Consider the following 24850-nt stretch of genomic DNA (forward strand, 5'->3'; position numbering starts at 1 on the left):
ATGAACACATACTAGTTTTATTTGCCAAAACTTGAATGCATTTTATCCCCCTTGTACCATGTTATTTTTTAAATCAATTTTTCAATCAAATAATGCAGGATGCTGAAAAAGTACTGTATGAATAAGAGCAAATGCCTAAATTTTATACACACACAGATATTAATAACTACAAATCAAATACTACATAAAGACTATGGGATTATTACATATTAAGTTCTTTTTTATACAATTTTAATAGCCTGAGCAAATATTGAATTGTGATTTGTATGTATTAGAATAGTTTTTATGCATTTATATCTGAATTGGGGTTCTTGATTATTGACTTTAGGTAAGGAATATTAGATAGTCTTTTTTTTTCTTTTTTTATAAAGATTTTATTTGTTCATGAGAGACACAGAGAGAGAGGCAGAAACATCGGCAGAGGGAGAAGCTGGCTCCCTGCAGGGAGCCTCATTCAGGACTCCATCCCAGGATCCCAGGATCTTGACCTGAGCCAAAGGCAGACGTTCAACCACTGAGCCACCTAGACGTCCTAGATAGTCTTTCTATTTAATTCCTACATGGTATTTCTCAGATAGATACACTATGTTTAGATATCTGCAGATACTATGAGTTTTAGAATATTTATGTCTACTAATTATCAGTATTGGGTTAGGTGTACATTATTGTTTTGTAATGGACTAATGGCTTTGTTATATGTCCATACTAAATAACTGTTGCTCCTCACTTAAAAGGAATTTAAGACTTTATCTGATTGGAATAATTATTCATAGCACTATAATAAGCTCTGACTCAGAGGGTTGCGCGAAGAATGGTGATAGTGCTCTGAGAAGTGTCTTCTGAGGGTCTCCACTGTCCTTAGTACAGTCTACTCTAATGGGCCAGGATCTTCAGCAAGATTTCAATCTCATTTAAAGCACAATTTAATAAATCTGTTGTGTGTGTCAGTGTATATTCTGGAAAGAGATGAGAACTAAATTCACAGTAGAGATACTTGGCAAATACCACCTCAGTCAAGTAATCAAACATCAGTCTCATTACTTCACGTGTCCTCCTTAATGACCATCACCCAGTTATGGAAGACTGATGATCACTGAACTCTACCTCTGAAACTAATAATACATTGTATGTTAATTAATTAAATTTACTTTAAAAAAAGAATACATGCCATTTTTCAGATATCAGATTGCCAAATATTTAAAGTTAGATAAAATGAGTGTAGGTGAGGGTACAGAGAAGGATAAATTCTCATTTATTCTTGGTAGTATTAAAATAAATTTGGTAGTATTTCTCAATTTTATTTTTTATTTTTTTAAAGCTTTTAATTATTTATTTATTCATGAGACACACAGAGAGGCAGAGACACAGGAAGAGACAGAGGGAGAAGTAGGCTCCATGCAGGGAGCCCAATGTGGGACTCGATCTCGGGTCTCCTGAATCACACTGTGGGTTAAAGTTGGCGCTACACCACTGGGCCACCCGGGTTGCCCGTATTTCTCAATTTTAAATGCTTATATCTTTGTTTCAGCAATTCAACATCTAGAAATTTATCCTGCAGTTTACAAAGATAAATGTAAATGGATATTTATAGTTGCATTATTTGTCATAAATAAAAAACTGTCAATAGGGGACTGGTTAAATTATGGTAAGTCTCATTTGGTGATATTTACAGAGGAAATAATATGTATAGGATCTACTTCAAAATAATCATGGGATTTACTTCAAAATAAACATGTTGACTAGGGGAGTAAGGAGAAAGTATAGATAAAACACGATTGACCGTGTATTTTATAATTTTTATGAAACTGGTGATGGGTATAAGTGATTCATCATACTCTTCTCCTTATTTTTGCATATGTTTGAAATTTGCCATAATAAAAATATACAAAACTAAATAAAAGAAAAAAGTAAGTGATGAAATAATGTCAGCAATAATTCCTGTTTATAGCACATGCCCTTCAAGATAACGTAAAGGGTGCTAAGGGCACTTGTGAAATTCTTCCCTAAAACCTATAATCCCAGTTTCATCTTTGAAAAGAAATCCAAGGAAGTCAGAATGAATATTACTCTGCCAAATACCTGACCAGTATTTTCAAGGTCATGGAAAACAAGGAAAGATGGAAAAACTGTCACAGACCAGAGGAGCTGAAAGAGACATGAAAACTAAATGCAGTGTGGCATTCTATTTGTCCCTGAACTGGAGCAGGGTATTAGTGGAAAACTGGCAAAATGCGAACAAAGCCTGGAGTTCAATTACTAGTAGTACGTTGGTATCAGTCTTAGGTGGAACAGATGTACTGTGGTTATAGGAGATGTTAGCACTGGCTGGGACCGGGGGAAGGGTACAATTCCTGTACTATTTTTGTGACTTTTCACTAAATCTAAGATTATTCCAAATTAAGAGGTTTACTTGAAAAAGAGATGCTTACTGTTTCAAATATGCTATTAACTATCAGGTGGTATAATCTTTTTGTGACATGACTCAGTGTTACAGAATAAAAAGGCAAGTACTTATTGACACCTAGGCAAATCTGAAATACCTTTTTATGAATTCTTTCACCTTTAAAGTGTTTCCTCAAAAAATCTCAACCTGTGAGTCTCTATTGCATATTTTGGAAACTGTTTTATCTGAAAACTAAACCTGCTTGAAACTTTGCTGGAAACTTGATAATTTTTAAACTGTGGTAACAGCCCAGGTCCGCAAACTGCCCAGTTTCCCAAGACATCAGAGAGTGGTAGGACTTGATCAAAGAGAACTGGCATTCTATATAATTTTTTCAGGGTTGGCTCCGGAAGGAGTAATCCTGCTCATTCCTGCCCTGCCTCTTTACCTGTCAAAATCCTGTCATCTCCATCAACACCTTCGTTTTCACCTGTTTTTCTTAGGGGGATATCCTGTCACACTTCTATGCCATTGACTCTCTCATTTATACTTCCTGTCCGGAATGCCAAAGCCTATTTCTTTTCTTTTTTTTTTTTTTTTTTAATTTATTTACGATAGTCACAGAGAGAGAGAGAGAGAGAGGCAGAGACATAGGCAGAGGGAGAAGCAGGCTCCATGCACCGGGAGCCCGATGTGGGATTCGATCCCGGGCCTCCAGGATCGCGCCCTGGGCCAAAGGCAGGCGCCAAACCGCTGCGCCACCCAGGGATCCCCCCAAAGCCTATTTCTAACCTAACTGGAGGGCCATAAGAATTTCATTTCAGTGTCTAAAACACAATTCATCATCTTTCACACAGAATCCCATTTTCTCTTTATTTTCCATCTCATGCACTGGCACTACCATCCATCCACGTGGCAGAAACCTAAGAGTAGCCTTATATTTTGCTATACCATCCCTTACCACTTGGTCACAACTCCTTTAATTCTGTAGGTATCTCTTGTGCCCACTTTATCCTTTCTAGTCTTACTGCTACTAGGTTATTTCAGACCATTATCATTTCTCAGTTGGGTTATTTTATGAGCTTCTATTTGTCCTCATGTTAGTTTCCATTGCATTGTGGGTTTTTTTTTTTTAAAGATTTTATTTATTTATTTATTCATGAGAGACAGAGACAGAGACACAGGCAGAGGGAGAAGCAGGCCCCATGAAGGGAGCCCGACGTGGGACTCGATCCTGGGTCTCCAGGATCACGCCCTGGGCCAAGGGTAGGCGCTACAACGCTAAGCCACCCAGGGATCCCTGTATTGTGGGTTTTTTGTTTGTTTCAAATTTTTATTTAAATTCTAGTTAGTTAACATTATAGTATAGTATTAGTTTCAGGTATAAAATTGAATGATTCATCACTTAAATATAACACTACTGCTCATCACAAATGCCCTCCTTAATCCCCATCACCTTTTTAACACCTGCCTGACCCACCTCCCCTCCAGCAACCCTCAGTTTGTTTCCTATAGCTGAGTCTCTTATGATTTGCCTCCTTATCTATTTTTTTTACTTACTTCCCCTATATTCATCTCTTTCATTTCTTAAATTCCACATGAGTGAAATCATATGGTATTTGCCTTTCTCTGACTTATTTCACCTACCATAATACATTCTAGCTCTCTCCATGTCCTTGCAAATGGCATGATTTCATTCTTTTTGATGGCTGAGTAATATTCCTCCTGTATATATGCATATATTTATACATGTGTATATATATATACATGCACACATACATACACACACACACCACATCTTCTGTATCCATTCATCAGCCAGTGGACATTTAGGCTCTCTCCATAGTTGGGCTATTGTTGATAATGCTGCTATAAACATTGGGGTGTGTATGCCCCTTTGAATCTGTATTTTTGTATTCTTCAGATAAATATCTAATAGTGCAATTGCCAGAACTGTTTTTAACTTTTTTGGGGAAGCTCCAGAGTGGCCATAACAGTTTGTATTCCCACAAACAGTGTAAGAGGGTTCCCCTTTCTCCACATCCTTGCCAATGTCTGTTGTTTTCCTGAGTTGTTCATTTTAGCCATTCTGACAGGTGTGAGGTGATATCTCATCGTGGTTTGGATTTGTTTTTCCCTGACAATGAGTGATGTTGAGCATTTTTCCATATGTCTATTAGCTATTTGTATGTCTTCTTTGGAAAAATGTCTATTCATGTCTTCTACCCATTTCTTAACTGGATTATTTGTTTTTTGGGTGTTGAGTTTGAGAAGTTCTTCATAGATTTCAGATACTAATCCTTTATTAGATGTGTCATTTACAAATATCTTCTCCCATTCTATAGGTTGTCTTTTAGTCTTGTTGATTGTTTCCTTCACTGTGCAAAAGAAAAGAAGCCTTTTATCTTGATGAAGTCCCAATAATTCATTTTTGCTTTTATTTCCCTTGCCTTCCACCATGTGTCTAGTAAGAAGTTGGTATGGCTGAGGTCAAAGACGTTGCTGCCTGTGTTCTCCTCTAGGATTTTGATGGTTTCCTGTCTTACATTTAGGTCTTTCATCCATTTTGAATTTATTTTTGTGTATGGTGTAAGAAAGTGGTCCCGTTTCAAGTTTCTGCATATGGCTGTCCAGTTTTCCCAACACCACTGCAGTGCATTGTAATTAGATGTCAGATGTTCAAAGTCTGGGCCTGGCACTCTTTTTAGCTGTGTGTTGACAGAAAGAGAAATAGGTAATAGAAAGCTGTTTAAGTTTTTTAAGCCTCAGCTTTCTCATCTGCAAAATCAGAATAATAACTTACTTATATCAGCAGGTACAGAGACAAAGCACTTCATTGTCTGCCACATATAAAATCCTTAATAAAAATTTAATAGTATTAATAGTCATATATTGTATACTTTAGGTCTTGTGATCTGCAACATATTTTATAAAATGTATTTATATATTTACATAACATTGTATTTTGTAAATTATAAAAGATGTATAATTTATATATAATTGTTAGTATTTCACAAAATATATTACGATATAAATATATTGTGCTCTCTTGATTTTATAATATAATTTTAGAATTAGACAGTGTTTTAAGAAATCTTATAAACTAGTTACAGTTTATAGCCCAGGTTATATGGACTTACCTTAACATTGGTTGTTTCAGACATATTCTGATTCCACAAGAACTGTCTTAATGTTAGAAACTTGAAATAAATGGGGAACTCTTTACACATTGAAATGTTTCTCAGGGGATGTCTTCAGCCTTCCTCCTTCCCAGGGAACTGGTGAGAATGGTAACTGTGTGTTTAGTACTAGCATTCAGTAGGGAGGTGAGTTACACAACCCAGCTAATCATTGTTTACTCCTTGACTTGGTGCGGAGAGAAAATGGGACATGTACTCTGACTTCTTTAATCCTGCCATAGCCATGGTGTGCCTTATACTCACTAAGGGTTGTATTTACAATTTAGAGTTGCAACAGCAGACTTCCTCCCTTTAGACATACTATGGAAGCTACTGAGGATATTCCTCTAATTGTTTTAACAAACTTTTGCATGGTACCTATCTTGGTCGTTATACTTGGTTGGATGACTGACCTCATGGCTCCGACCCTCCAGTCTAATAGAGGACACAGATGTACATGTAACCATAGAATAACTCAGGCTACAATTATTGCTGTACCGTGCCTCTGCAGGAAAGATTCACCTTTTTTTTAGTGAATTGTTTGTAGACCCCTTCTCTGTTTCACCCTTTAGCTTTTCATTGGAGAAAATAGAATAATATAATTATTTTTCTAATGAAATTGGGGCTCATATCCATGTGGCCTTCCATGATCTCCCTTTTTAAATAACACCCCTCATCCCGCATCCTCTCCCATCACTTGACTCAGTCTTTATCACCTTGTCTGCTGGGTCTTCTCCATCACACCTGTCACCATCTAACATATATATTTAGGAAATTTATTTCTATTACATCTTCACACTGCAATGTAAATTTCATATGGGCAGGTAACTGTACATGTTTATTCTCTGCTACATTCCCAGGACAACACCTGGCACATAGTGGGCACTCCATATGTATTTATTGAATGAATAAATGAATGCGTACATAGATGGAAGAATTTTTTTTTTAGCAAGGCTTTTTTTTTTATCAAATGTTGGTAAATTGTATTAATCTACTTTAACAAGGTGTAACCTGCTCCAGCTATTGGCCCATAATAATTGAAAATTTTTTTTGGCTTTGGCAGCATATGGAGCTATTATTCAATCATTTATACTTTTAGTATACTTTTTCTCTTCATCTTATGGATGGGGAGGACATATGTGTTGTGTGTGATTAAAAATGGTACGTGTAATGCCTTCTTTTCATTTTATTAATTGGTCTTTTGTAATTTCTGAAAACTGCAACTTTTTCCCAGTTCTAAGTTACTTGCAAAAGTTGAGAGCTAAAAAATGAAAATACGTAGAGATTGTCTCATAAGCCACTGCCATTGAGAACTTGACAAGAATAAATCTTGCCAACTTCCTTAAAGTAATACTGAAAGTAATACCATTCAATTCCAACATCTGCTGGATAGCTGAGGCCTTGTAAGACTTATAGGACAGCTTTCTCTACTTTCTTGCCTCTGCCTGTCTGCCTCAAAGCAATGTTGTAAACTTAAATCAATAATTTTTATGAATTTCTAGGAAGAAACACATGTATACTTATAGTAGACATATTCAGCTATACTTAAGTATGTCTACACAAAACACCTCTTGTTTTTTAGTATATAACCAGCATTGTTCTCTTTTTCAAGTGCCAGAGTGACTACTTACATATTCAGGTTCTGGAACAGATGCTGTGCAAGTTAAGTATCAGACAAGGAAGGAAGCAAGGAGAAGGAAAGTATTCTGGGCATTGAGTGAACAAGCAGGCTGTTTCCTAGATCATTTTGGAGAAGCCTTCAAAAGAGAAATTCACATCTCTGTTTTTCCTTCTTCTTAGAGACCAGCAATCTTTTTTATAGTGCTGTGTAACAAGAGAAAATAGATACACCCAGTGCTTTGAAGTGACTCGGGAGCTGTTGCTACGGATATAAAAAGCTTACTGCCTCAGCGACTGTGGCAGCCTAATCCATCCCTGCCAGAGGAGAAGCGTGCTTTTATAGGCCCCGGGACAAGGGTTAAGTTTATCTGCTTACCAGGAATCTCAGTTGGATGACTCACTTGCCAGATAAAATTTCTTATTAATGCAGAGAATTGCAGATATGGTTGGTGTGATGCTCTTCTGCAGAAGACATGCTGACCTTACGTGAAAAGGACTATTTTATTTTGAATTACTGCATTGTGAAGGTGCAGAAACTGCAGACAAGAGGAGGAAACTCTGTCTTGGGGTCTTCTGTAAGAATAATGCACATATAGTGGAATATCCTGAGAGTACACAATAGATTAAAAAATTTCTCCTTATTCTGCAGCCCTTAGCAAGACATATGTGGCCATACCCTAGCCATGAGTGTGATTGTCCACAGTAGTAATAACAACTGTATCTGTGGGGTGCCTGGGTGGCTCAGTTAGTTAAACATCTGCCTTCAACTCAGTTCATGATCATGGTGTCCTGGGTCGAGCCCCACGTTGGGCTCCCTGCTCAGCAGGGAGTCTGCTTCTCTCTTTGCCCCTCCCCTGGCTTGTGTTCTCTCCCTCTCTCTCAAATAAATAAATAAAATCTTTTTAAAAATTTTAAGAAAATAACTATTTGTAAGAAATGATTTGTGTACAGTTTAAGTCATGACTGAAGAACTAAAAGGTTGTTACTGCTTATTATGGGGATGTACATATCAGATCAATTTATTTTCAGTGGTAGTTAATTAAGTAATCAGAAGAGAAATATACATAGAAATACATTCTTCTTGGGGCACTTGGGTGGCTCAGTGGTTGAGCATCTGCCTTTGGCTCAGGTCATGTTCCCAGGGTCCCGGGATTGAGTCTTGCATCAGGCTCCTTGCAGGGAACCTGCTTCTCCCTCTGCCTAGGTCTCTGCCTCTCTGTGTGTCTCTCATAAATAAATAAATCTTAAAAAAAAAAAAAAAAGGAATACATTCTTCTTTGTGTTAGATGATGAGTATAAGTATCTCAGAAAGTCCCATTTAAATCAGAGGAGAAGATGAAATTTGCATAGTATTCCACTTTCCATTCTTCTATTAGTAGCCAGAAGTAGAAAACGTCGTTCTGTTTCCATGACCGTCTGCTTTCCCAGAGCAGTTCTGCTTAGCATTCCACGGTCACCATGTTGGTCCGTAAGAGCAAGTGGCATACTAAAATCCAGATGCCTAGAGTAGATGGCCAGTGATTGCAGCTCCTTTTCTGGATCCACGATGTACCTTCCCCTCACCATGTATGTGAATTTATGTCATTTCCAATATGAACAACTGGATCGAGATATTTTGAAACATATTAGGAAAGGGGGAGTATCTGAATTCAAAGTACACTGATTGCATGCTAATTCTGTCTCCTCATCTATTTCTACTCAAGATTTTAGATGCTTATAAAATAGACCCTAAATATTCTGATTTTTAAAGCATCCCTATAAATAATTTCAGAAAGAGGAAGTTATTATTGAACAAACATTTTATCCCAAATTACATTCAGTTTACTATGATGCTCTTGGATGTGGAACACGTTTTGCAAAATAGTAAATAATAGCATTGCTTATAGCATTAAGGTGAACTGGAGGATGATGAGGTGATCAGCTATTTTGTGTGCATGTGTTAGGTAAAGCACACTTACATTGCAAAAAAAAAATAAGCTTTAAGTAATTAATGTCACTGCAGTAACAGTTTTAACATTCTCATTTGGTATTATAAAATGGTCGAATGCATATCTAGAAACCAGAGTGCTAATGACCAAGTGCAAAATTTGCAATCAAAATGTTCTCTATTCTCCCAAAAGGTGGAAAGGGGATAATTAACATAAACTATTTATATTGCTCCAGATTGCAAAACCTAAGGATTGCGCTACAGCAAGTCTGATAGCCACCTATTATAAACTGGTCAATAAAAAATGAAGAGTTTTATACCACTAAACTTTGGGAAAATAACGCACTCAAAGTACTGCAAATAGCTAAATCCAATTCATCTAGACAAGGAAACCAAGAGTATCATTTATCACTTTGGACAAGAATATGCAGCGAAGACTTTCTTTATGGTCGAAGCAAAGCAAGAAATACTGTTGTATAAAAATGAATCCCGGTGATGCAAGAGAGGATAATTGGTATTAAGAAATGATCTGCCAGTGCAGAAATACTCATCGTCAGGGAACAAAGCATTTCTTACCAAAGTCCATCTGTTTGCAGAAAGGTTTGGACAATTATCTGTCTCTTCTCACCTTGCTCAGTAGGTGGAAATGACTAAAGAAAGTAGGTACAGTTTCATGTCCCAGATTCCACAGAAGGGGAAGAATGACAGCTTAGTGCTCTTTCAGATATTCAGCTTCCTTAGGGAAACACGTATGTTCGAGAATTCTTAGCCAGAGTGAAAAGTATCTGGTCTGTGTTGAACAGGAGGCTCCAGAATGCAGAATGGAATTTTTTCATTCATCTACCAAGCAATCATTTAGCTTCTGTGGACAAAATTTGTATAATGCAAATTGTAACAGCCTTTCAAACTGTACTTCCAAATAGCTGATTGTTTCTGAATATGGTATAAATTATCTTTTTTTTTTTTTTATTTTACACCAAATACTAGCTGTGTTGAAGATGCTATGTGAGGCATTCTAGCTGTTCTAAAACACAAGTAATACAGTTTTCCATTTCTCAGGACCCCCATAATTCAAAAAGAATATCTTTGTGAATATCTTTTCTGTAGAAATATCTTCGTATCCTGAGAATGTGAGGGGTTTGGAGACCATAATTACCTCCAGTAGATTTATAATATCCATGTACTTATTTATATAAACCGTGACTTTATGTAATTTTACTTACTCATAAATATATTCCTGAGTCTTCAAAGAGTTTAATTTTCAGCAGAGATAATAGAGTAAAATCATGCAAAAAAAATCCATTAGTGTGTTTATTTATTCTATCCAACTGTCCTTGGCACTCACTTCCTGATACTGAGAAATGTGAACACATGTAAATTAGTTCTTGCCATCCCTTGGTGTTTTTACTTGGGAAGGAAAAAGACCATGTTTCCACATTTTTGTATATATCAGTGTTGTATTGTTTATACGGAAAAGATGTCTCATTCCCAGGGATCTCATTGATATGGCTTGAACTTATAGTCCAATTGATCAAGGGAATATTAGTACTCAGGACAAATCTGTGAGGGAAGACAGAACTACTACTAAAAAAAATTCAAAGCTTTGTCCCGGGTCAACCAAAAAAGCATTGCATTATTCTAGGAATGAATGCACTCATCCTGTACTCTCTCATGACCAGGGTACCTGACATTAAAGTGCTTCAGGCATTCTTAATGGCAGTCAGAAAGTAAACCAAGAAAAATTCAAACAGCGTATGCAGGAAGAGCTCTGAGGATGAGAACTGTTCACAGCCATCGTCATTGTTAGATTGTTTGTGGTCAACATATGAAGAATCTTTATTTTCTAGACAAGGAATTTAAATTTTGATATACAGGTGATGGCAATCCACTAAAGAATTTAGAATGGAAAGCCACAGAGTCATTTTGAAAAACAGCATAATGGTTGTATGCAAGCTGAATCAAAGGACAAAAATTACAGTGACACAAATGAAAGAATCGATTGCAGGATGCTTTGAAGAATAACTCTTTAGTCATTTTCCCCATTAAGATTTTGAGAAAAGAATAGAGACCATAAAATAAAGTCCATACTTGTTAATGATTTGGTCTTGTTTGCCAGAGAGTTACAGCATGAAAACTAACTGTTGAGCTTACCATTCAGCTGACAAAAGTCCTTTATGTGTACCCAAGTACCCTGCTAGGTATTCTAGGTTGAGAAATGCATCCTGAATAAGACACAGTTCTGACTCTAAGAATGTGTGGTCTTTGGAGTAGATGCTTTTGTTAAGCAGATGATCCTGATAAGTTCTTAATGATGCTGTAGCTGAAGTCTCTTGGGACCCATGAGAAGCCTCTTGGTAGTGAACCTTCTCCAGTGTCCACTCTCCTTGGGCACAAACCAGATTAGGAGCTGCCCTGAGTGAGGGGAGTGTTTAATTCTGAGTATTTAGGGTGAAAGGTAAAACTCATCCTTTGGTATGTCAAAGGGTAGGCAATAATGAAAATACATGCAAGCTAATAGAGACTGAACCTGTAGGGTGGAAACCACACATACAGCCTTATGGGACAGGTCAGTCTCTCCTGTGTCAAGGACCTCTGCCGCAAAGAGTTCCTTCTAGTCCACACAAGGAGGCTGGAGTCCCGTCTGCTGAGCTGTCCAGAGAGGCACAGGGACATAGTAAGTTCCCCGTGGTCAATGAGAGTATGGGCTACCTGGGCTTTTATGCTAAACTTCTACTAGGGGATTGTGGTTTATAGCAGTCAGGAGTCTTAGTACAGATCCTTATTAGTGCCTTCCTAGTTTTTCTTTTCAAATGCAGATAAGCTTGGATACACTGATCACTTTTCAGTAATGTAAATAGGTCCTTTCATCCTCTTTTTTTTTTTTTTTTACCTTTCTCTAAAGTAACATGTTCAAAAACAGTTTTATATGAACACATTTATGACATTTCTTAATAACATATTTACAGTTTGACAAAGTTGGAAAAAAATACTCTGTTCAAACAAAATTCTTTTTTAGAAAGTAGAGGTAGGCATCCTTTAAAAATGCCTTCACTTAATCACACCCTTAACCCTGAATGTTCCTAGATTTCTTGTCTATGAATGGAAGACTCATTATCTTGCCATTGCAAGGGATATTATTTCTTTCTCACCCAAAGAGGCTTACCTTAAACTGTGACCCATTGAGCCTGGTTGAAATTTAAATGGAATGCCTATAGTCCTATTTTCAGAAACTGCCTTTCAGCTAGGTATATTCTGTGTTTGTGAGTATAGTATCTTCCGATACCATAAAAATACAGCCTTTCATTTCCTTGGTGTCTCATTGTACTTTGTATCAATTACTGGAATTACTTTATAGGCTTATTAAAACATTTTGACATTGCTGATTTTTTGGTCAGTTTATTGTTTTTGGTCTGTCTTGATCCAGCTTCTTTCTTCGTGGCCTGTGTTGAGTTTTCAGTCTTTAAATAAGAGTATCAAACAATTGGACCAAAGGATCTCATCATCCTGTTCAAGCCTTACCTTAGTACAGTACCTATCTGAAAGTTAAGTGAAGCTTAAGAATAACATATCAATTTTTTGAGCCCCTACTCTTTGTATTTGTTAAGTTGGCTATGCTAATGTTAGTTTTAATTCTCACCAGTAGGGTAAACATATATCTTGGTTTACATAGCATAGTCTTGGTTTATGCTCGTATTCTTGGTGTAATTATGTATAATGTCCCCAGTTTACTTTCAGAAGTGTCTTAGTCTGTATGCTAAATTGTATGGTCACCCCTATTTATCAGGGAGAACCATAAAAAAATTGTCCATTTATGCAACTCTAGAATTCAATTTATGAAAAGTGAATGTAATTAAAACTTGCTGACAGCCACTGTCTCTGCTGTAGATTTCATGCATGCTGTATCTAAGTCTTTTCGAGGACAAATGCAGAAAAACATACCGTTTGTTTACTGAAAGGTTTTTACTGCTCTAATAGAAAAATGAAATTGCTTCTCCCTTTAGTGTTCTGTATCCCTCAACCAGTCTTGTCATGATTTTATTAAGGCAAATTACGCAAAGCTAAGGTTTTCATTTATTTTTCTAAACAAAATAGACACAGTTTTTATTTAACCTGTTACAGTGGAAACCAGAGAACCTTATGTGGACTGTTAGAAGTGAAAGGAATCTTGAAAAATACATTAATGAATCTGTTCTGTCCCTTACCTTTATAGATGAACCACCAAAGTCACAAGGAGGTTATGTAACTTTTATGTGGTTACATGGCTTTTGAAAGAATATACCATCCTTTAGTCAGATCTCCAATATGTTAATACAGGGCTTCAGGGTTCCTTTTGCCACACACAATTGCATAAGGCAAAGGCTAACAGAAAGAGTCCATTAAACTACCCTGACTTGAGTGTAGGAAATAAATAGAAACCATTTAGAAGTTGACTTTTTTACATTTTATATATCACAGAATATGGCCTTATAGGCATGTGTTGAGTACTTGAGTGTATATGTGCACAGATACAATATTTAAAATACTTTCTCCATGGGGCTAATAAGATTGTAAGAACGCTTTTTTAGAATAACATATATTGAATCCTTGTTACATCACAACCAGTAGAAAACATGTTAGTCTTTGAGACTGTCTTCTATTCTTTAGAAAATAGTAGGCATGTTTAAAAATAAATGATTTGCCCTAGGGCATGTATGGCCTCTCTTCTAGTGCCTTCTGAAATTCATGGTTCATCCTCACTAAAAATCCCTTGAATTCACAGCGTCTTTATGTCTAACTCCAGTATAAACTGGGCTTTTCCTCAAGGACAGCAATTCTCTATTAGAGAATTGCTGAACAGCAGCGGTAGTAATGCTGTTGTTTTGTTTTGTTTTTGCCACTACTTTTATTAGAATGGGCTCTGAAAGAGGTAGGTGTCTTTATTGCTTTCTGCTGTTTTTAGATTTGTGCTATCTAAAACTGTAGCCCACTAGTCAACTTGAATACTTGAAATGTAACGGATTCAAATTGAGATGTGTTATTAGTGTAAAATACATTGATGATTTTAGAGACTAAATGTGAAAAAAATGTAAAATATCTCATTTTTACCAGCTTTATTGAGATATACCTAACATATGAATTTGTATAAATGTAGGGCACACAACATCATGATTTGACACACAAATGTATTGCAAAGTGATTACCATTATAGTTAGTGAATACCTCTATCATCTCATGTAATTACTTTTTGTTTTGTTTTGTTTTGGTATGGTAAGAAAATTTAAGATTTATTGTCTGAACGACTTTAAAATATATAATACAATGTGAGTAACTCCAGTCACCATGCTGTACATTAGATCCCCAGAACTGACTCATCTAATAACTGGAAGTGTGTACCCTGTGGCCAACATCTTTTATTTCCCCACCACCAGCCTCTGGCAACCGTCATTCTACTGTTTCTGTGAGTTTGGCTTTTTTTTTTTTAATTTATTTTGTATTTTTTTTAAGATTCCACATATAAGAGAGGTCATAGAGTATTTGTCTTTCTCTGTCTGACTTAACTTTATTGAGCCTAATGCTTTCATGGTCCATCTATGAACATCCATGTTGTTCTTACTGGTAGGATTTCCTTCTTTCTGGTGGCTGAATAAGAGTCCATTTTGCCTGTGTGTGTGTGTAATCTTCATCCATTCATCTGTTGATAGTTACTTAGTTGTTTCTTTATCTTGGCTATTGTGAATAAAGCTGCAATGAACATGGGACTGCAGATCTCTCTTTAAGACCCGAACTTCCTTCCTTTTGGATATATAATCAGAGCTAATTTGTATTTCTCTGATGATTAGTGATAGGGCATCTTTTCATGTACCTGTTGGCCATTTGTGCGTTGTCTTTATTTTTTTTTTTAAGATTTTTATTATTTATTCATATAGACACACACACACACAGAGAAAGAGAGAGAGAGAGGCAGAGACACAGGCAGAGGGAGAAGCAGGCCCCATGCAGGGAGCCTGATGTGGGACTCGATCCCGGGTCTCCGGGATCACACTCTGGACTGAAGGTGGCGCTAAGCCACTGAGCCACCCGGGCTGCCGTGTGCATTGTCTTTAGAAAATGGCTAGTAAGCTCCTCTGCCTATTTTTTAATCTGATTGTGTTTTTGCTATTGAATTATTTGTGTTCCTTATAAATTTTGGATATTAATTTCTTGTCAGATAATTTGCAAGTATTTTCTTCTATAAGTTGTATTTTCCTCTTGTTGATAGTTTATTCTGCTATGCAGAAGTAGTTTGATATAGTCCCACTTATTTACTGTTGCTTTTGTTGCTTGTGCTTTTAGTGTTGGAAACGAACTAGGGGTGGTAGAAGGGGAGGAGGGCAGGGGGTGGGAGTGATTGGGTGACGGTCACTGGGGGTTATTCTGTATGTTGGTAAATTGAACACCAATAAAAAAAATATATATTAAAAAAAATAATAAAAAAAAATAAAACATGGTGGACAAGACTAAGGTCAAGGGTCTTTTCCCCTATGTTTTCTTCTAGGGGTTTTATAGTTTCAAAGTCATATGTTTAAGTCTTCAGTTTATTTTGAGTTGATTTTTGTGACTGTTATAAGATAGGGGTCCACCTTTATTCTGCATGTGATTGTCCGGTTTTCCTAACACCTCAATATTTTTAATAAAGATTACATCCTTAAAATGATATTTAGATATATTGCATTAAAATATATACTTTAAAATTAATCTTACCTCTTTTTAAAAACTTCTTAAAATGTAGCTGTGTAGCAACTAGAGCATTTAAAACTCCCTCTGTGTATCCTCTTATATTTGCATTGTACAGTGCCGTTATATTCCATTCTTCTTTTGCCCTAAAAACTTTAGTTTCAACTTCATGGCAACCTCAGCACTCATTGCTATAGTTCTCATTGTGATAGTCTTGGCCATTTCCCCTCATGTCTTGATCAGGTTAACATATAGGTCACCAATACTTTTTTCAACAGTACTGTCTTGATCTGTGGTAAGTTCTACATATACTCGAATCAACCTTCCAATACACAGACTTCTTGTTTCCTTAAACTTATCCCATCTAGTCATCTTACTTACTTTTTTAACTAAATTACTCAGTTCTATGAATACACCTAGGCCTTGTTGATAGCAAATAAGCCCTCTATTACCTCCATTTTGTCCATTTGACTCACTTGTTTTGTACCTTAAATCCAGCAAATCTTCAACTTAACCAGTACTCTGATCCACTGACCATGCTCTTTTCATATCCTTCAATCCTTGTTCATTCTCTCATTTACTCAAGAACTGTTGGCTGGACACTTCTTATGTACCATTTCATGTGTGATATAATGGTGGCTTTATACCCCCTGACAATTTCTGTGGCTTGAGCTGTCATTGTGATGAGGTTGTGGGCATTTAAAAAGTGGAGAAATTCTGGATACATACTGATTTTTGGGAAATACATAGGTCATGTCATTCCTGTGCTCAAAACGGCTCCCCATTTAATGCCAGTAAAAGAGACTTTACAATGAGTTAACAAGTCACTACAAATGTAATTCTTCTATTTTACTCTGATTTCTCCTACTAATTTCTCATTTAATTTTAGCAGCTAGCCTCCTGATACTTTCTGAAATTGGCTGAGGCCATGTAACTGCCTCAGGGCCTTAATACAGTCTGTTGTCTGAAGAATCCTGCCCTGGGAATCCATACACGTGGCCACCTCCCTCATCTCTTTGGGTCTTCGTGCTGTTCTATTACTTTAGCAATATAGCCTGCCCTAGCTCCTATTTAAAGTGAAGCACATTCCCAACCTGTCATTTTTTATCTTCCCTTTCCTGCTCTGTTTTCTCCTAATTTTAGCACTTACCAGCATTTCGCATCCTAATAGACTTATTTGTATGTGTATTATCCCTCCATTTGAATGTCAACTCCATGAAGGCAGGGTTTTTTTTATCTTCTTTATTGATATACCCTAAGGGTTTAGAATGGCACCTAAAACATGGTAAATGATCAATAAACTTTACCAGAAGTAACAAATAGGAAATAAGTTACGCTTTACAAAAGCCACAGACTATTTGAACCCTTGCTAAGTAGGGAAGTACTATTTTATAGGAATTAGATGATGTTAACTCAGCCTAATAAAATAGCTGCTTGCCTCTGGTTATTTATTCAATTTTTCCTGAGTTTTTATATGCTTAGGGGAGCTCAGTAAATACTTGCTGTCTGCTCTGTTGCAAATACTGCATCTAACACCTGGAATACATGGGCCTCTTCTAGAAGGAGAGATACTCAAGTATATCAACAGTTATAACAAAGTGCAACTAGGTGTATTGTGAAGAATAATTGTTATTGAAATTGTTTTGTCTGATGCAGACACAGACATCTGAAATGAAAGGATTTGTTATACTTACAGGCGCTAAAAAGGAAGACATGGTGTGCCATGCTGGGGGTTACATGGGAGGAGTGCCTAGCAGGCAGGCTCAAACAGGTGGGGGGCTGGAAGATAGAGTGGGGCCCCAAGGGGGGATACTTTATTGGGGATCAGTGTAGGTAGACAAGCAAAAGCGTGAGAGGATTTCACTGGTGTATTTGTTTGTTTTTGTTTCTGTTTTTTAAAGATTTTATTTATTTATTCATGATAGACATAGAGGGAGAGAGAGAGAGGCAGAGACACAGGCAGAGGGAGAAGCATGCTCCATGCAGGGAGCCCAACGCGGAACTCGATCCCAAGACTCGATCCCGGGACTCCAGGATCACACCCTGGACCAAAGGCAGGCGCTGAACCGCTGAGCCACCCAGGGATCCCCTCACTGGTGTATTTGAATGTCACTAGGTCATAGGAGAGCAAGAAGTGGAGGCTTGTGGCAGGGACAAGCCTATCACCCTGCATACCCGTTCACCTGCGCCAGGTGCTCACAGCTTGTCTGAGGATGTTGAAGCCTCAGGAAATACAAAGTCTTTAAAATTTACAACATTTAAAAAAAATAAAAAAAAATTACAACACACTGGGTAATATTAGAAATAAATGCGCAAGGCTTTGGATCCACATAGAAGAATCACCCTGGTAGTCTCTAAATTTCAGGTTGAACACTGTCCCAGTGGCATTGTAGTCCTAAAGACATTACTCTAGCCTTGTAAAACCTATGTAAATGCGCAGGGGAGGTGTCTGTCTCTCTTCTGTCTCTGTGAATATTGGATGCCCTACTAGGAGCCAGAGCCATAGGCTGCAGAAACCTCCCAGGCCGACCCCACCCCCCCCACCCCCCCCACCCCCGCCTTGCCTGCAGCCCCCATTGATCCTCTAATGTTTTTAATCAGTCTTGCTAAATACTTCCTGTAGGGAGAATGAGTAGTGATGAGAAGTAATCTTGCCGCTTCTTTATTCTGAAAAATTCAATCACTGATCTACAGACACTGCTTATTCATCATGATACCTTAGTGCAGAAGAGGGGGATTAAATTTCAGCCTTAAAGGTTACAGGATCCCTCAAGGCTTAGAGTATAGTAATGAAAAATTGAGAATCTGAAGAAAGGATTCCAGAATCTGCATAGTGAATAAACTCTCACCAGGCCTTGCTTCTGATGTGAATTTAGGATTATGTGCATAAGAGCACGCCACGTGCTTTTTACTAGAGCCTTAACACTTTTGCTATGTTTCACATATAACTTCTTTGAATATCTTTTTCTTTAGTTTAGAGCAAATTCTCTTCAGTTTTTCTGAGGTTGTATATAATTTCTGGGCTTATTCCCCACTGGTTTGGAGTGGCCTTACTGATAAGTCCTCCTAGTTAAGATGAGGAGCCATTTCCTTGACTTGATACTCCAAACAGAAGCAGTCTCCTCCACAGGTCTAAGCCTACTTGCCTGCGAGTTACCCACTTCCTCTGAAGATTAACAGATGTCCCTTTCTTTGCCCGTGTACTCAGAGTAATATGTGCTTCCTGGACCTCAAATCTAGTTCTTTGAGTTCTTGGAAGATCTCCAAAACTAGTAGTAGGCCCTCTACCTGTGTAGTGTGCCTGTCCTGATACCCTACCTTTTACATGAAGCATCTTACCCAAGTTAAAATTCCCATTCTTCCTACATTCTGATAAAGTCAGAAATAGAAAACTCATTTCAAATATCTTGGTTCTTCTATGTAATTTACCTTTTGTGTTTTTATGGGACCCATTTTGATGTACATATTCCCACAACATGCAATTAATGTTACTTCCTTAGGCGATGTGTCATTTTTTGCAGTGTCTTCGCTTACTCATTCATCAAACACCTCACTGTCTTCAGTGTTAGGGCTATTCAGAGTACCAGGGCTGTAACAAGAGGACCAAAGAAACACAGCCTTTGGCTTCATGGACTTCATACCACTATTGTTCCTCTAGGAACTGTACACATCATATAGATGCTTGGTTAACATGGTATTCTTTTAAATCATGATGTCTTTGTGGACTAAATGTTATTTAAGCTTTTTTTCATGAACTATTTTAAAAACCTAAAAACCTATTAATTACTCCCTATTTTTAAATAATTTCTATTGTATTCCAGATAGAATAATTATTATTGCAGTCTGTTTTTGTTGTTTGTAAGGTTTTCTTATAATATTTTAGTTAAGCTCTTCAATCCTTCCTCTTCCATGGTGAATATACCAGCTTTGACTGTGTTGCTGCATTATGAGATTAGGATAACCAGAAGAAGGTGCATAGGGTCAAGGGTGGAGGCAGTGACTCTTCTGTTCTCAAGCCCGTTGTGGGCTATTTTATGTAGGAGAAGGTTATTCCCTTTCACTTCCCTGCAGCCTGTCTTTACTCTCTGTCTTATATAGAAGGAAAGTAGGATAAATATCTTCGACATATATTTTCAACAACAGAATATTTAAAAAATTAGTTACAGGAAATGCTCTCTTGAAACTGTTAACTTGAAAAATAACATCAAACTATAGATAACAATAACAAAAATGTTAATAATAATATAATTATAATAATACCAAAAATAAAGGTAATAAAATAATATTTTTTATTCAAATTCAATAGAGTTAACATATGTTACTAGTTTCAGAGGCAGAATTTGATGATTTGTCTGTTGCAGATAACACCCAGTGCTCATTACATCAAGTGCCCCCTTTAATGCCCATCACCCATTACCCCCACCTCCCCTCTAATGACCTCGTCTGTTTCCTAGAGTTAAGGGTTTCTTATAATTTACCTCTCTGTTTTCCTTTTATTTCATTTTCCCCTCCCATCCCTTCTGTTCATCTGTTTCTTAAATTCTACATAGGAGTGAAATAATATGGTATTTGTCTTCTCTGACTGACTGACTTTGCTAACATAATACCATCTAGTTCCATCCACCGTGTTATAAATGGTAAGGGAATAAAAGCTAATATTTTTAAATAATCACTGTTTCCTAAACATGTTGTCAGTGCTTTACACTTAACTCTTTTAATTACCTCATTTAAACTCCACAACAACCTTATCAATTATCAATTGGCAAACACTATCCTATTTTTGCATGTGAACATAAAAATGAAGTCCTGAGAGTTAGGCAACATTCAGTAAAAAAGACAGTACGGGTCCCCAGAATACTTAAATTCTAGTGAGGCAACAAACCTGTATATTAGGAAAGAATAGCCCACAGGTATGTTATGGGGATGAATGGGAGAAGCACCGACTGTGAAATCAGGGAAGATTCGACTTGGAAGGAACACAGAAGCAGAGTTGTAAAGGTAAAGTTGGCTAGTTTTCTCGATCTACAGGCAGATGGGAAAAAGATAAAATTGGTACTTGAAAGAGTTGGTTTTGAAATGTGACTGCTACTCACCAATTTTGTGACTTTAAACAAATGACTTAATTCCTTTGTCTGAACAACAAAAATGATAACTACCTTTTCTTTATGGCTTATCAAATAAAATATAGTATTGAAAGCTCATTTTCTTTGTTAGATGCTACTTAATTATTGAAAATTCTTAAAATATATGTGACTTTCAGTTTTTCTTTGCCTTGCTTAGGTAGACGTAATTGTGACCTTGGGAGGTCTTGCCGGGCGTTTTGACCAGATTATGGCGTCTGTGAGCACTCTGTTCCAAGCTACATGCATCACTCCTGTGCCAATTATAATAATCCAAGAGGAATCTCTCATCTACCTTCTTCAGCCAGTAAGTGAAGAATAAATATAATGTTAGCACTTTGCTTTCACAGAACTTCTAATATTTGAGTAGACTTGAGAAAACATGAGCCTACTGTGTGTCTTGGAAGTTGATACATGAGTGAATTGACCATGTTTGTCTACTTGTGTTTACCCTGATCTACTACCTTAGAGCATGGAGCAGCAAAAATGTAGAGGAGAAGCCTCAGAGTTTTCATTTTATTATACCCAGGGAAGGAAAAAAAAAAAACAAACAAACCAGACTTGTAACTTTTAATTAAATTGACTAAGAATTAAATTTAACACCTTTGCATTTTGAGCAGCTGAATGTGAATGCCACTTGAGAAAAATCTCAACAGAGGAAACACAAAGCGTGGCAAATATTTCAGATGGAATTCTCATATATTTTCAGTGTTGTCGTTATAATTGGAAACTGGATTTGATTTTGTTAAGCACTAAAAAGAAAATCTTTAGCTTTTATTCTTCCTAAGTTGCCTGCTTATTAATTTCACTGCCTCAGAATAAATTTCTAATGATCATGTCATTCACTTCCCATGATGAATATCGAGGAAATTTTCTATCAACATAGTGCTTAGAACAGAATTCTTATTAAAGAAGTTTTATAAGGTTGATCAGAGGGTTCATCTAGAAAAATAATCACTTGGTAACATTATTAAAAGATAGTGGGCAGTTGTTTTTCTTTTTTGCCTCTCATTGTAATGTACTCCTTACAGCATTGCTTCATCCCATCTGCTCTCCACCATCTGTAACATGTCATTACCTAAAAATTGTTGTTTGGTAATATAGTGGGTATGATGCATGCTCCCTGTTGTTCAGCCAGCTTTGCATTTTTTTCCCTTTTTGCATTGCCTAGCTTTGTTGTTTTCTGGAACACTTCCTATGAGATGTGAAAAGAGACCTGCAGGATTCAGTTTTCAAACTCCATACTGTCCATTTATTTAGTCAATAAACAGTTATGGAGTGCCTGCTATTTATTGCACTGCTAGGCAGTTGAGGACTTAAAAAAGATAATAACATGACCTTTGCTCTCTAGCACACGTCCAATGTTTATAAAAACAAACACAAAGCACTGTTAAAAGATTGGTACATAAATGAGATGAAAGATTATATAATTTGGTCCTAAGGGTAGTAAGGAAAGTCCACCCAGAGGCACTCATATTTTATTCATTCAGTTAATTCAGCAAATATTTATTTGGTACCTACTATATGCCAGGCACTTACTTATCCAGGGATATGGTGGCCAACTAAAGAGACAAATTTTTGGATTTTGTGGAACATTTGTTTTTTTGAGGCTACATTGGAGCAGGAGGATCTTTGAGGATGAGTAGATGTTTGCTGTGTGAGATGATGAGGAAGTCATGAGGCAGGAGGAGCCACTAAAGAAAGATGGAGGCACAGGGCATGTTGTAGGATCTACAATACAGAAAATGCTAGAAGATTAGACTAGAAAACTACATAGGTCATGAAGAGCTTTAAATTTGCACAGTGTAGTGTGGACGTTTTTGCTGTAGGTTATAAGAAGTCGTTAAAATGTTTCATTTAACGGTATGATGTGAGCAGATATGCTTCTGTGATTTCTAATCATATGTTTGTTAAATACCTATAATTTCCTAACAATTTCTGAAGGGTGAGACTTTCTACCATTGTAAATCATTGAGCTTTATTATGTTGTATCAAACTGATGGGATGGTTGCTAAAGTCGTCACCCTTAACTTGGCTGGATGTAGATATTCTAGTTAATAGATCACTAGTTAGTTTCAGCTGCAGGATAATAAGTTTTAAAAAGTAAAACTGGAGATTAACTGATAAAAAAAAGCCACATCCGAAAAATGACTTTTGCCCTTAAGAATTGTGTGGTGTCCTGTACCATCGCTGTAATGTTGTGTAATTGTGGACTTCCTAATTCAGCTTGGGATTCACTGGATTTCCTCCATCTACAGATTGCCGTCTGTCATCCTTTTGGAAAACTCAGCCATTAGTTTCTCAAATATTGTCTTGGCGCTTTTCTTCTCACTTCCTTGGCAACTCCAGTTAACTGTAAATAAGATCTTCTAATTGTATCATGTGTATCTCAAAACTTCTTTACATTTTCTGTGCTTTACCCTCTCTGGGCTGCGTTCTGAAGCTCAGCACCTGTGTTTCTTACCTCTCTTCTGCTTCAGCCATGTCTGTTTTGCTGCTAAAACCATCCAGAGTTTAAGCTCCCACCATGATTCTTCTTTATATATGCTTGTCCTCTACTTACTTTTTCAAGATGGTTTCTTAAAACATAGTCACCATACTTACTTTATGGTCAAGAATAATTCTCATACCTGCAGTCTTTATAAGTCCACTGACTTTTGTATTCACTTTTGCTTTTATATTTTTGTGACCTCGATTTCTTCTGTGTGTTGTGATTTTTGGCCATGACCTTATATCTTGGGAACTTTCCTTGTCGGAATTATTTGAAGTGTACATTAAAAGTGAGTCCAAGGAGAATTTAGAGCAGACTCCTAGGCCAGTTATTTTATAGGCATTAACAACTTGGGATTTCTTGGGGAAGACTTTTTGACCATCTAGGTGTCATGAATTCTAAAGGCAGTTCTGCTAGGAGTTGGATTTCTGGTTACAGGTGCTCAGGGGGGCTTGCTCCCCCTTGTCATCTACAGAGTGCCAGGGCTCGGCCGTGGTCAAGTGGGAGTGTTATTTATATTTATCTTACACTGAGTCTCCTTTTACACTCCCACCATGGGCAGACCTTGTGCCTTGTCTCCTTATGACCTTCCATACTTGGATGCCTTGGAAACCAAAGCTCATCTGCTTTGGTAAACACCAAATATTTCAAAGATGAAAGTTAGATTTGGTTTTCTTTTCAGTCTAACTTCTGTATCTGGCTTCTGAGTATCCTTAAAAAACAAAAACAGATGTTTGATGCATTTTAAAAGATTTCTTTTAATGTTTTTCTAGTACTTTTTATTTTAAGTTGATCAGGGTACTCATTTGTGATAGTGCCTCTGTAACTGGTCTTACCTGGATATGTTATAGAAATAATAAACCCCCAATCTCAGAGGCTTGACTGAAACTAAGTTTTTGAAGTTTTTCTCATCAGTAGAATATCTGGTCTGGTTTGGGTGGCATCTTCCATTTTATATCTAAGCCAACTGGAAAAAATTATGGCATTGGGAAAAGAAATAGCTGGAAAGTGGCACTGCATGTTTTTAAAACCCAGGCTGGCCATGTTGTATGTCACATTTGGTGGGAACACAATGACACTCCCCCCACCCAACCCTGCTAGGCAGTCTAAGAAAAGAAGGACATTGCCCAGGGAGAGGAATCACTGTGTGAGCACAGAACCTTGTCTGTCTCAAACTTACAGAAACAGAAGTTTGGAAAGAAAGTCTAGAGTTATGACCATACACATAGTTTCTAGAGCATACTTTTTTTCTCATTTATAAAATATGTGTTAAACTTTAATTAGTTGTTAAAAGAGAATCCTCAGTTCCCCAAACATAGTTACCATATAAGGTGTAGCAGCATAGCTTACCTGCTCCAAAACTGTGCCTTCTAGATTCTTTGTCTGGTAAGTTGTGATTTTTGTTTCATTGAAATAACTAAAGAATTACCTATCCTA

The 24850-nt window shown here is 37.0% G+C and overlaps 1 protein-coding gene across 5 annotated transcripts in view; it reads left to right on the top strand.

Annotated features, from left to right (window-relative positions):
• The window catches only part of TPK1 (thiamin pyrophosphokinase 1), a 325794-nt gene that overhangs the window by 172775 nt on the left and 128169 nt on the right, over positions 1-24850 (top strand). For all 5 annotated transcript variants that reach the window (XM_038559277.1, XM_038559275.1, XM_038559278.1 and 2 more), the window contains exon 6: positions 21083-21229. In XM_038559277.1, coding sequence (XP_038415205.1) covers positions 21083-21229 — 147 coding nt within the window. The remainder of the gene's footprint in view (positions 1-21082; positions 21230-24850) is intronic.

Source organism: Canis lupus, chromosome 16, assembly GCF_011100685.1.
Source record: "Canis lupus familiaris isolate Mischka breed German Shepherd chromosome 16, alternate assembly UU_Cfam_GSD_1.0, whole genome shotgun sequence".
Taxonomy (NCBI): Eukaryota; Metazoa; Chordata; class Mammalia; order Carnivora; family Canidae; genus Canis; species Canis lupus.